The sequence below is a fragment of the Mercurialis annua genome, linkage group LG3 (genome assembly GCF_937616625.2).
Source record: "Mercurialis annua linkage group LG3, ddMerAnnu1.2, whole genome shotgun sequence".
NCBI classification, from domain to species: Eukaryota; Viridiplantae; Streptophyta; class Magnoliopsida; order Malpighiales; family Euphorbiaceae; genus Mercurialis; species Mercurialis annua.
In genome coordinates this window covers 6,898,140-6,911,653 of record NC_065572.1, presented here as the reverse complement: position 1 = coordinate 6,911,653, position 13,514 = coordinate 6,898,140, and the positions used below count along the sequence as shown (strand labels likewise).

Here is a 13,514-nt window from a genome sequence, read left to right as displayed (position 1 = left end):
CAAACACCCTTAGTATCATAAAAAAATTAATAAAATTTATAAATAAATACTCGTTTGGTTTTATAAAAGTAAAAAAACTAATATTATGAATATATTTAAATTTTAATAAATTTTAATTTTAATAATTGAAATAAATGTTAATGTTACTTTTTATCAAAATTTTGATTATATTTGTTACATTATTTTGATCATTATAAATAGTAATTTTATTCAACATAAAAAATATGTGTAATTTTTTAAAATTTATTTTTAATCTCAAGATGCAATTTTTATTTTTAAAATATACAATGATGATGTTGATAATGTTTAGATAATTAAATTAGGGGTGTATTAAAAAAAATTAACAAAAATAATAATTAATTGAATAAAGGGTCAACGCGGTCCTCAAACTGGTGTGTCAATATCAAATAAATTCATTTGAACCTTTTGGGCTAATTAGACCCAAAATTTATATTTTTGGATCAAATAAGTCGCTTGAGTCAATTAGGCACCCAAATGTGCATCTTGGAGTCAAATTAGTCCACACTTGAGGTGTACGATTTCGAAATTATTTGACCTAAATTAAGAGAGTTTTGAGTCTAATTGACCCAAAACGTCAAAATGGACTGATTTGATCTTCAAAACACAAGTTTTAAACAATTAACTTAAGTTAAAATTGATTTTTTTTTAACCATGAGACACCAGTTTGAGAGCCACGTTGAACTTTTGTTAATAATCAATTCAACTTGTGGTTTTGGGTTAAATGATTCACTAAGATATTTTAATCAACTAACAATAATATTTTTATCAATGGGAATTACAGCTCAAATGGCAAGTGCTAGACAACAATATACTAACTCTGTTTGTTTAATTCCTTCCACAAGTATTTCTCTTTCCTCCGTCATTATTATTTTAAGCAATTCTTTTTTCAATAGGGTATCATTTTCTCAAATTTAAAATTCCTCCATTTATCTATAGTCCATTTAGATGAATGACACATAAGCAAAATAATAAAGAAATTATCACATTAAATTAAAATATGCTTATGTGTCATTCATCTAAGTGAACTTGAAAGAAATGGAGGGGATTTTGAACTTGAGGGAAGCCATTCCCATTTTAATTGGAGTCCACATTTGACATACCCCCTAGCTTAACCATGGAAATTTGTAAGTCCTAAATATATAATAGACCCATCTGAATTTTCAATTTCATAACTCTAAATATAATCAGTTTCATTAAATCATTTGGAGAAAAAACATCAAATTTGTTTCTTTTCCTTAACAAAATGTACAATTGAGTATACATGCTGCACAAGAAATGCATCATAATAATTACTCTCCCTGAGGAGTTTTGTTCATTTCATTTCTCTCCTAATCAAAGCACCTTAAACAAACAAAAAAAATTAGTATAAAAAATCTTCAATAAGGCAAGCTTTTAGAACTTGTACTAATCACCAAGGACTTAAGCTTTGAATCAGAATCCTCTGAAGAATCATTACTATTATTATTAGCTCTTCTTGCTATCATCTCCATATTCTTATAAAGACTTTGTTTCACCAAATTCTTCATCATCTTCCTTCCTTCTTGACTCGCTCTCGGACTAACTGGCGACCCCATTAACGCAATTCGCCCTGTCTGTGGTCCGGAATGTGGACCCATTTGCCTCTCATCTTTAAACCATTGGAGCAATTTCAAAGCTCTCTTCTGTGCTAATGAATTTCCAAGCAATGAAACTTCGACGAGAGCCGGTACAATCCCCGATTTCGCCATTTTTTCGCGAAGAACCGAGCTTTGATATGCGAGAATCATCAATAAATAAGCTGATAATTCTTGGCATTTTGGTTTTTCTCCCCATGTTAATATCTCAATCAAACTTCCTGGTACCATTGAGTTATTTTCTATAGCTTTCTTGCCCATCACGGTAACTACCAAATGGCTTAATGTGGCTAAGGATTTTTCGGATAGTTGTTTCACTGAAATTAGACCTAAAAGAGTTTGAACTACACCATTAGAAACCAACGGTCCGGCATTTTCTAAGACGGTTGAGATGTTGTATAATGTGGCCAAACATAACTGTTTGGTTTCTAGGGTTGTGCTTGATTCAAGAATTTCTACTAGAAATGGTAAAATTTTTGATGAGGAAATTGGGAATTCTGTGTTTGCTAGAGAAGATAGTGATAAAATCAATTCTGCAAATTTTTGCCTTGTTGATTCTTCTGTAATTTTTATGTTGTTTGGTAGTTTTGAGAGTATTTGTGCTTCTACTATAAGAGCCTTGTTCCTGAAAACAAAAGAATAAAGAATATTAAGTATAATTGTAAAAAAGAAGATAAGTAGATGAGATTAATCAAGATTTAGAGTAATGATTAAGGTAATAATGATGTGAAATAAAAATAAAAAGTTGCACATTATTGCATAGATGGGTTCATTTAGGCAAAATTGACGTTTTTGAAAAGTTGGGATATACAAATATAAAAAAATTAGATATTCTTTTTGTGATTAAACCTTAAAATTATTAATTTGGTTCAATTATTCCGTTGGTTTGGTTTGTGCATTACCCCTACACCTAAAAATTAATACAAAAATGTACTATATGAGAAAAGAAAGTCAATGAGATTTTCAAGATTTAGATCCATGTGGAAATGTGGAAGTCAACAAATGAATTTTCTAATTGAACAAAAGATCATAGGGAATCGAATTTATATAGCAGTTGTAACCTAATTATCTCTATTTTAAGACAACAATGTCTAATCATTATACATTATTGTCTCTTCTAAGCTTATTAGTAGCTAACACCGGTGTACTTTGTGGACTACTAATTCATTGATTAATTAGTTTGAACTTTGAAGTGATAATGATGGATTCTTGAATTAAAATGGAGAATCAATTTTAAGAAATGGCACAATGATGAAATGACAAAAATATCTGACATTTCACCATCTTCTTCTTGATGGGAAAGTGTGACCCCCCCACTTGAAAAATAATACCCATAAAGTCATCCAACTTTATTTTTATTTTTGTCTACAATAGAAATTCTTAGGAATTTATTATAAATTCATTTCATTTAAATTTTATAACTTATAAACTACTATAAATTTCATTTTTTGAGTAGTCAACTACATATATGAGAAAAAAATCATTCAAAAAAGAATATGAGAAATTTTGCATATATCAGCTGATAGTATTAGGAAATTTACCCAATTATCAATCAACCAAAGAGCAAATATATTGCTAAAAAATGCCCATGTTACAACTAAAACTAAGTAATTAAAATGTATTATTACTGGTATAAAACCAATTAAAATGGTAAATTAAAAGGATCCCATTAGAAGGGTCCCCTATAATGGGAGCCTGTTTAGTTTTTTGAGCAAAGCAAAATAGTTGACAAAATGGTCCTCAAACACCAACTACCACGTGCCCTCTCGCTATCTAATCTGCCTGCCCCTTTATTCTTTTAGAAAAATGTCAAACAGAAGCTGGGCCTATAAGGATCAAATTAAGATGAGTAGAACATCAAATTGAACTTTTAAAAAATAAATTAATTTTGGATAGTACTATTTTACAAGTAGTAAGGTATTAATTTTGATTCCAAAACCACCAAACGAAAATGAATAAAATGTTATCTCGGTCCTTTAATTTATGAACTGATGTCATGTAAGTTAAAACTTGAACTAATTTGATAATTTAGTCCATAATTCTAAAAAGTAATACTATATCATATCAATTATATCTACTCACGTATTTCCAAAGCTCATAAAAATAATATTTTATGTCAATTTTAATATATTTGTAATTTGTGTTTTGTATTTATGTCGAGTTTAATATATTTATGGTTAATACCTTAGCGATTGCTTTATTTTGATTAAAAGCAATTGCTTTATATGGACTTTGACAACACTATAATTATCTTGGACTAAATTATCAAAATAAGTCAAGTTTGATTTATATTATATAGTTCCATAAGTTGAAGGACCAAAACAATCATTTGCTCAAATGAAAAATGATAACACGTATGGCTGCCAAATTCTAACAACTTGCTCATTTAATATATTCTCTCCAATCTGATCTCCATCGCCCAACCCCAACCCAATAACTATCCAAATTCAAACTTTCTTGAAAATTTAAAATCATCAAATTAATCCTCAAATTAAAAAAATTAATGGAAGTCAAAATGACAAATTAACAATTAACCAATAAAATAACTAAAACCAAATAAAATTAATAAAAACTTACGTGTAAGTTCCATTAGCAAGCTCAATCAAAGCCTGAACAGCAATCAGTCTCCGACAAGCCACCTCCGACGAGACCATATCAACCAACACCGGAATAACACCGAGCTCCGCCATCAGCTTCCTCGTCTTAACATCTTCTTTAGCCAATCTTCCGATTTCCATCGCCGCCGTCTCTTTTTCCTCCCAGCTGCCAAAGTGAAGCTTCTTCACTGATCTCTGCAAAACAATCGAATCATCTTCTTTAACAACTTGTACTGATTCTTCATTATTATGGATCGAAACTTTGGTTCTTGGGCTGATTTTTTGTGAAGTTTTGGACCGTAAGAACCGTCTGATTCGTTTGAAGAACTGGAGTTTTGTGTAGGAAGCTAACCAGAGATTGGATGATGATGATGATGAAGAAGTGGACATGGTTGGTGTTAGGGTTTGAGATTTAAAAGGAAATTAATGAAATAAGAGTTTTAAGGGATTTTAATGGAGTGAAGAAGAGGTTTTAAGTGCACATGCAAGGGAACAGTGACGATGTTCCTTTATATATACACGATCTGAGTGATTTGACTATTTTATTAAGGCCACATAAGAGAGAGGTTATGTAGTTAGAATTAGGTGGTTTTGCATTCTGATCGAACCGAATTGAATTAGTTTGATTTTTTTTAAAAGATCGAATTTTATGATATTAATTGATTTTGATTTTTTTTTTGATTTTTTTTTATCCTAGAGCTAAGGTTTATTATAATTATTTCATTTTTTGAATTGAGACTTAATTTTGCTTGTATAACTTATGTCACACATTGCCTTTAAAAATTGAACGATCTGATTAAACAATAATATTAATTAGGTAAAATTTGGTATTCTCAATCAAGTAGAATTATCAAAAATAAATATAATTATAACAACTCATTATATTTCAGATATTATTATAACGATTTAAGAGTTTGATCGTACGTAATAAATAATATAACCAGTAAGATATAACTCAAATGATAAGCACTACAAAGTAATTCTATGAGTTCCGGGTTCGACTCCTCCTATAATTGCTCTTCTTTTTCAATTATCCAAAATAAATAAATTTAAAAATAGTTGATTTTGAATGTTTATCCCACACAATCGTTGCACCACGTCATTTCTACAACAAGCCAATGAGGATTTGCGCTAGTGAATCTTTTAATTATCACTTATTTTTCTTATCATTAATTTCTCCACATGGCTGGCGCATGATTGGTTTGTTGCATGAATGACATGATGCAACGGCTATCCAATAATTGTTCGTTGATTTTTGGTTCGGTCTGGCCATAAGCTATGGCAGCTGCAGCCTCCAGCTGGCAACCACAAGGGCCCACCCTATAATGTCATAATATTGGTTAAATTAATACGGTTTATAGTAAAATTTAATCAAGAAAGTTTATATCTAAGATTGAACCGGACCACAAATTAGAATATCAGATTTATAATCAAATTTATTGGTCAGGTCGGTTATTTGGTTGGATTCTTTAGCACACCCTAGATAGAAGACACCCTTAATGGGTGCACATGTTTTATGGGGCTTAATTAGTAAAGAAATGGGGATTTGACTATGGGATTAGTGAGACATGTGGATTAACAGTAATCCAATTAATATTAGTTAAGGGTACAGTTTTATTGGTCAGGGGATTCTGAACTAACTCCATTTTGAGGAAGTTTCATGGAGGAACCAAAAATTATAGTGCTTTGAGCTATCTAAGACCTTTCTTAGCCTAAAAAAAAATCTAAGACCTTTTTTGACCCTTCAAACAAATTTTATTTGATCTTGAAATCATGAAACTCATTACTTCAGATACAATTAAGTTAGTTAAATCCATTAAATCAATAATATTCAATCAGGTCTAGTGTTCGACCAGTTGATAGAATAAGTTGAAGAGTTTGCAATTCAATCGGAAGTCCATCAGAATCAACCGATTTAAAAGATTTCAATAGTTATATCAGAAATTGGTTTGGTTCCCTGTTATTCGGTCGATTTGGCTATTTCGAATTTGAAAATAATGGTTTAGACTAATGCTTTTTACAAAATTTTGAGTTCTAAATAAATTGTTTCTCTTAACATGAACAATCTCTAATTGGTTATTTAGCCTTTTAATTAACCAACCAAATCAAATTGTGCATGATCACATTTCATAATAGTTCACTATCATCAAGTATAGAACTTTCTAGGTACTCTCAAAGATTGAAGAAACAATAAAGAGTAATTATTCCACACATCTGATGTGCCACATCAGATTTGCAACAAATCAATCTCTTATGGATACATGGCTTCTCATTCTCTTTCTTCATTGTGCATTTAATGATTGTAAGTGATGAGACCCTTATTCTTTAGAAGACCAAAAATAATACGTATTGTTAGTATTTTCTGGTGGGTCTCATATTTTTTAAAGTACAAAATAATTACCTAACTAATTAATTTCTTCTTTTTAATCCGTTAGTACTTCTTAAATTCATTACATTTTTATTATTTATTTTTTTAAAGAGTTAAAAAACGTTTGATATTACTGTTTCTTTTCAACTATTGCAGTGTTGTCCTTTTCAACTATTGCAGAACTGCAGTCTTCACGAATTATACTACTTTCTACACAGTGCCTAAATTGTAAGGCTTAATTCATTTTTAGATTTTTATTTTTGTTTTTCAAGTATATTTGTCTAAACTATTTATTTATAATATCTCATATATGGGTATTATTTGACAGGTTAATGTTTTCACATGGACAATTCAGAGAATTTTAATAGAGGTATTGTATCAAACACTTACTAATTAATTATTTTGCAAATATATTGTGAGAATTGGCATGTTCTAATATGATAATAGTCTTTTTTATTATTTGTATTGTAGTTATATGTGAAAAGGATGATTTTGAAACTATTACATATGTAACTCGGGAAGAAAAAGACAATGACAATTGATTGGAAATACTGTGAACAATGAAGAAGAAGCTTATAATCTTTATAAAGAGTATGCAATCCGGATAGGGTTTAATGTTAGAAAATCCATAAGTAGATATCAAGTTGGAACAAAAACTATTTCTCAAAAAGAATATTGTTGCTCAAAACAAGGTGTTAGAGATGAAAGAAATCCTTATGATACTAAACATCGAAATAGATTACAAACGAGAAGTGGGTGTGAAGCAATGATTCGATTTACAGTTAAAGATGGTGTATGGACAGTGACAAAGTTCATTTCAACTCATAATCATGAATTTGCATCACCATCTGAAAGACACTTACTTAAATCTAGCAGGAATGTGTCTTTAGAGAGAGCTAATGTTCTTGATACAATGATCAATGCTGGTTTACGAACTAGAGATGCTTATGCTTTTATGTCTGCTGAAATTGGAGGAAGTGATAATGTGGGATTTACAAAGAGAGGGCTAATAATCACCCATGGCACCTCAACTTTAAGGGTACGGGCGCTAAACCCCCTGATGTTTAAAAACAGGCGCTAAACCCCCTGATCTTTGTGGCGGCGCTCACTAAACCCCTTTTGGACGAAATATGACCAAAATACCCCTGGCGCCGTTCTTCCTGGTCAACTGACTTTTTTTTTCAAAAAAAAAAATAAATAGTGCTGCCACGTCAGCCGCCACGTCACCAAACTACCCTAAAAAATTAAAACACCTAAAATACCCCTAAAACACCCAACCCAATCAAATCAACCCAATAACATCCAACCAAACCACTTTCACCCGAACCACCACCCCACCGCTCTCCGGCCACCACGTCCGACCACCGCCATGGACGAAACATTTTCCGGCCGGTCTGTTCTTCGTGGAAGAACAGATCCCAGGCCTGTTCTTCCACGAAGAACAGACCTTGGATCTGTTCTTCGTGGAAGAACAGATCCGTCTGTTCTTCCACGAAGAACAGACCCAGATGGGTCTGTTCTTCGTGAAAGAACAGATCCGTCGTTCTTCCACGATGACCGGAAAATTTTCCGGTCATCTCGGAGAAGATGACCGGAAAATTTTCCGGCTGTGGTCGGGTGGCGGGTGGGGTGGTGGTTGGGTCGGTTTTTGGGTTGATAGATTGGTTTATATTAAATTGGATTGGTTTGATTTTTTTTTTAAATTAAATTAGGGGTATTTAAGATATATTTCTGACGTGTCAGATGATATGACAGTGTCAGAATTTTTTTTTTTAAAATGTCAGTTGACTGAAAAAACGGCGCCAGGGGTATTTTGGTCATATTTCGTCCAAAAGGGGTTTAGTGAGCGCCGACACAAAGCTCAGAGGGTTTAGCGCCCGTTTTTAAACATCAGGGGGTTTAGCGCCCGTACCCCTAAAGTTGAGGGGCCATTGGGTGATTATTAGCCCAAAGAGAGATTGTTACAATTATGTGAATAGGCAAAAGATGACATTGATTGAAGCCGGGGATGCTCAAAGTTTACTTAATCATTTTAAGCAAAAAAATGCAGAAGATGCAATGTTTTTTTATACGATACAAGTAGATCAAGAAAATAGAATGACTAACTTTTTTTGGAGAGATGCAAGATCAAGAATAGACTACGATTTTTTGGGGATGTTGTTATTTTTGATACTACCTTTCGGACTAATAGATACAACTTGATTTGTGCTCCATTTGTTGGTGTTAATCATCACTGGCAAAATATAATGTTTGGATGTGCTTTTTTATTAAATGAGACCACTTCATCTTTTATATGGTTATTTGAATCTTTCTTGGAATCAATGGGAGGTAGGGCACCTAAGACAATTATAACAGATCAAGATAAAGCTATGTCAAATGCAATTGGAAAGGTTTTTCCTAATACTAGTCATCGTTTATGCTTGTGGCACATTGCAAAAAATGCTCCATCTCACTTGGGTAGCTTGAACTCAAATGATGAATTTCAGAGATTATTTCACAAATGCTTACAAGGATGTGAGTTTGAAGTAGAGTTTCAGCAAACATGGGATGAAATGATGGATAAGTTTGATCTTCGGGAGCATTCTTGGCTACAAAGGTTGTACGGTGATCGACAAAAATGGTGCACGGGTTTGAACAGAGATTTCTTTTCAGCTGAAATCAAAGCTTCCCAACGCAGTGAAAGCACCAATCATGTACTCAATGGTTTATCAAACAAAACAACATCTTTAAGTAAATTTGTGCTTGCTTTTGAGAATCATGTAGCCGATTGGCGTTCAGCTGAGGCGTCATTAGATTTTGATTGCAAACAAGGAGTGCCTTGTTGTGTAGTCAAAACTAGTTCTATCTTGAATCATGCTGCCCATATCTATACAATAAGAATTTTCAAGATGTTTGAGCAAGAATTTCTTAATAGTGTTGCGACAACTTCAGAAGAAATTTCTTATTGCAATAATACTTGCACTTATAAAGTGACAGGGCAACATAAAAATTCAAGAACACGAATTGTTCAGTTCAATATGGAAACTTTGGAAATTAATTGCAGCTGTAAAAAGTTTGAAGCCATGGGAATCTTATGCTCACATGCTCTACGAGTTTATATTATCAGGAATATGGAGAAAATTCCTGAAAAATATATACTAAATAGGTGGAGTAGAGATGCAAAAAGTAGATTGTTTGATTTTAAGGAAGTAGAATCTCCTGCTCATTCAGCCATTGAGTCAGAGACCATGTTTCGAAATTCTATGGTTCGAAGTGCATATAGCCTTATACTAAAAAGTCAAGGAAATGAGGCTACAAGACAAGCTTGTCGTGATCTTTTATGTAAGGCTAATGCACAAATAGAGAGTATGTTGGCTAAGATGACAATAAATACAAATGATATGGGAGATGAAATGCAGGCAAAAGAAAGTAATATTGTTGGACAACATGAAGAAAATTATTGTGAACCCTCCAATTACAAAAACTAAAGGTGTTCCAAATTGTAGATTGAAAGGACATTTTGAGAGAAAACGCAAAAATCAAGCAAGAAAAGAAAAGAAAAATTCGAGTAAGTGTTTTTATTTTATTATTTACTATATTAATTTCTCGTATATGATTTTTTGTCATTTGTTTGTTGATATTACTGTTGGTTCAATTTTTATTGATTTATGTTGTAAATTTAATTTCTTTTGTTTTTAATTTTATCTCAGATAAAATTGTAAAACAATCTAAACAACTTGATTCATGCTCTCCACAATTGCTATTTGCAACCGCTCAAGATCTTACGAGTCAAGTATAAATTATTTTCATATCTTTAAATTTCATTTTTTATATTTTTATTAACGATATCTTGTTCTCTTTTTGAAAAGGTTAATTTAACTTTGGGAGAGAACTCACTGCCAATTGTTCCTTACATACCATATCAACCATCAATTCCTCCCATCATGCCATCATCAGAGGTATTTTTACTTGTAAAAATTAGCAAATATATGTTCAGCTTTTATGCATGATATAAATTAAATTTGATTTTTATTTTGATAGATAAATAAAGACGTTAATATTCCACTTACAAACAAGCTGCAAATTATGAACACAGTGTCAAATTTGAATGATTCAGTAAGTGTTTTTATTTTAATGATAAAGGCCTAAAAGAGCCAACTGATTCTGATTTTTTACTAAACATTATATTTGACAGGTGAAGTTGAGATTGAACTGTAATTACAACAAATGATATGGAATGGGTGCTAAGAAAGCAGGAGGGAGCATATTTGATGATATGAAAAAATGAAAAATCTAATCATTTTGTTATTTATGGAAATGTTATGATATTTTTAAATTATTTGATTCATCATGTTTATGTCTTGAAGAAAAAAGTATGATTCATTTAAAAAGAATTTTTTTACATTTTGGATTATTAAGGAATATTATTTGACAAATAGTTTAATATTTTTCATCTTTTTGAGTTTATATTGTAATTTTGAGTTAGAAAAAAAATCTGACGCATTTGTATATCAAATTTAAATTTTATCATTACAACATAGACTTATTTTAGAAAATTAGATTAATTTTTGTTTTTTACTATTTTACTGTTGACTAATTTTGAATATAAAAATAGCATCATAAAAACTAAAGATTATAATATTATAATAGAGACTCATTTTAGCAAATTAGATGAGTTTTTTATATTTAATTATTGCACTGTTGATTAATTTTGAATGTATAAATAGCATTATGCAAGTAAAAATCATAATATTATAATACTTCCTATATAATATATAAACTACTTGATCATTTGTATTTTTTAACTTTAAAATAAATAAATCAATAAACAGATTAAAAATAAAATAATTAAGACGTATAATATTATTAAAGTACATAAAAAGTTTTTTAATAGAGGTATTGGATTTTAGAAAATAGTAACGGATTAAAAAATGGGAAAGGTTGGATGCAGATTAAATTTTGTTAGACAAAAGAAATTAATTAGTTAGGTAATTATTTTGTACTTTAAAAAATATGGGACCCACCAGAAAATACTAACAATACGGTATTATTTTTGGTCTTCTAAAAAATAAGGGTCCCTCTCTCAAAATAAAAATAAAAATAAGGGTCCCACCACTTGCAATCATTAAATGCATAATGAAGAAAGTACAGGTTCAGTTAAACGGTGGGGTGTCTCTCTTTTGCATGGAATTACTGAGGTGGAAACTGCTGAAGCTCATGCGATATTGTTTGGGTTGCGAGTTGCAACTGATATTCCCTGTGAAGAGCTGCTGATAGAATCAGATGCAGCAAACGTTATAAGAAGGTTTTCTAGCCATTATGAAGCGATCGACCCAATCCAACTGATCATAGAGGATTGCCTGGCTGAAACGGCTCCTCACAATGTTCATTTCAAGCATATTCGAAGACATTGTAACCAAGTAGCCCATGCGCTTGCTAAATGGGGTGTTTTTTTCGGTAAAGATTGTATTAGTGACGGTGAAATCCCTTTCCCGGTCAATGAACTTGTTAATTCAATTCCGTAATTAATAAAGTTCAATCTTTCCTCTCAAAAAAAAGAAGAAAGAGAATGAGAAGTCATGTGTCTATAAGAGATTGATTTGTTGCAAATTTGATGTGGCACATCAGATGTGTGGGATAATTACTCAACAACAAATAATTAGGTTTTGCTCTTGCACACGTGCCATTCATACAGTGAAATTGGATTAATTAATAATTTTAAAAATTTGTATCCCCAATTTTTCCTACTGGCTCGATATTCCCACATGGATAGAAGTGTTGGAAAAATTATTTTTCACAAAGGAGAATCAATAATAGAAAACTATAGAAATTACAATCAGTTATTTAATCCAACTAAAAACAAAATACCAATTATGTTGGACTGTGAATTAATAAATGTCAAGATTATTTTTTAAATTGATGAAATACAGTAACATGAAAATGCCTGATTTATGACGAGCTAATCTAGATTTGGGCAAGCAAAAAAGGGAACAAGCCAACATATGTAATTTTCCTGTCCACAAGACAATGTGGCAATATGCCTATATTCCTTGCAATAATTAATTTGGTGTTAGGTTTTGCATTCTCTAACTGGCTAAATCAATAGAAATTTGGGGATCAATTGACCTTGATTTTAGTAATTTTTTGATATTGATTATGAAGTGTCGTGAACGGGTAGATCTTAATACATTACCCTTTCTAATTATGTCTCAGAATTATAGCTCAATTCTTATATACATTATCAAGAAGATATATAGCTTTTTTTTAGTTAAACCTAATGGACCAAAAAAAATTAAAAAAAATTGACATTTTGCAATTTTGTTCAAAATTTTATAATATTCGAAAAATTTAAAAAGTTTGCGATTATTTCAGCTAATTCGGTCCAATCAATTTAATAGTGTGTGCTCAATTATACGTGGTTTTCATGCTATCAAAAAATCATCCCGATATGGAGTACATAAATTCTTTTTTGACCTTTTGTGATTCTAGCTAAAATTTTAGTTTAGTTAAAAGCGAATTGTCTGAAATTACTAAACATTTAAAATTGGACCAAAATTATAAAACTTTAAACTTTTTGTTAAAATTGTAAAAAAAATAAAAAAATGTTTGCATTTTATGGTGTATTAGACTATTAGGCCTTTTAATTATAACTTCATCAAAGCATACACATGGTATGGTTGTCAAATAATTCTCAAATGAAAGACGTTTGGTGTCTTAGAAGGACACACAAACGTACTTATTTTTCTTATTATAAACAGAAAATAATAAGGTTTCTGATAATATTTGTATATAGTAAATTAAAATTATTTATGGTTGAAAACAGATGAACGTATTATAATAATAGAGTCGAAGTTGTTGGATTCAACCTAGTTATCAGAAACCTTATAATAAACAGAAAATAATAATGTTTCTGATAACATGTGGGTTTAACTAAGA

At 31.0% G+C, this 13,514-nt stretch overlaps 3 protein-coding genes and 1 long non-coding RNA gene across 4 annotated transcripts; 3 read left to right on the top strand and 1 right to left on the bottom strand.

Annotated features, from left to right (window-relative positions):
* Positions 1 to 1,233: 1,233 nt before the first annotated feature.
* Positions 1,234 to 4,726, bottom strand: LOC126671234 (U-box domain-containing protein 7). Its single transcript, XM_050364985.2, has 2 exons — positions 4,212 to 4,726; positions 1,234 to 2,259 (listed from the first exon to the last, which is right to left on the bottom strand). The coding sequence occupies exons 1-2, from the start codon at positions 4,619 to 4,621 to the stop codon at positions 1,398 to 1,400; spliced, it is 1,272 nt and encodes a 423-aa protein (XP_050220942.1). The 5' UTR covers positions 4,622 to 4,726; the 3' UTR covers positions 1,234 to 1,397.
* Positions 4,727 to 6,941: 2,215 nt separating this feature from the next.
* On the top strand, positions 6,942 to 8,801 carry LOC126672191 (protein FAR1-RELATED SEQUENCE 5-like). The gene is made up of 3 exons (XM_050366137.1): positions 6,942 to 6,969; positions 7,166 to 7,604; positions 8,579 to 8,801. The coding sequence occupies exons 1-3, from the start codon at positions 6,942 to 6,944 to the stop codon at positions 8,799 to 8,801; spliced, it is 690 nt and encodes a 229-aa protein (XP_050222094.1).
* Positions 8,802 to 8,920: 119 nt separating this feature from the next.
* On the top strand, positions 8,921 to 10,011 carry LOC126672190 (protein FAR1-RELATED SEQUENCE 5-like). Its single transcript, XM_056104993.1, has 2 exons — positions 8,921 to 9,944; positions 9,998 to 10,011. The coding sequence occupies exons 1-2, from the start codon at positions 8,921 to 8,923 to the stop codon at positions 10,009 to 10,011; spliced, it is 1,038 nt and encodes a 345-aa protein (XP_055960968.1).
* Positions 10,012 to 10,628: 617 nt separating this feature from the next.
* On the top strand, positions 10,629 to 10,996 carry LOC126674815 (uncharacterized). Its single transcript, XR_007639628.1, has 2 exons — positions 10,629 to 10,694; positions 10,774 to 10,996. It is a non-coding gene; the product is annotated as an uncharacterized LOC126674815 (long non-coding RNA).
* Positions 10,997 to 13,514: the final 2,518 nt, after the last annotated feature.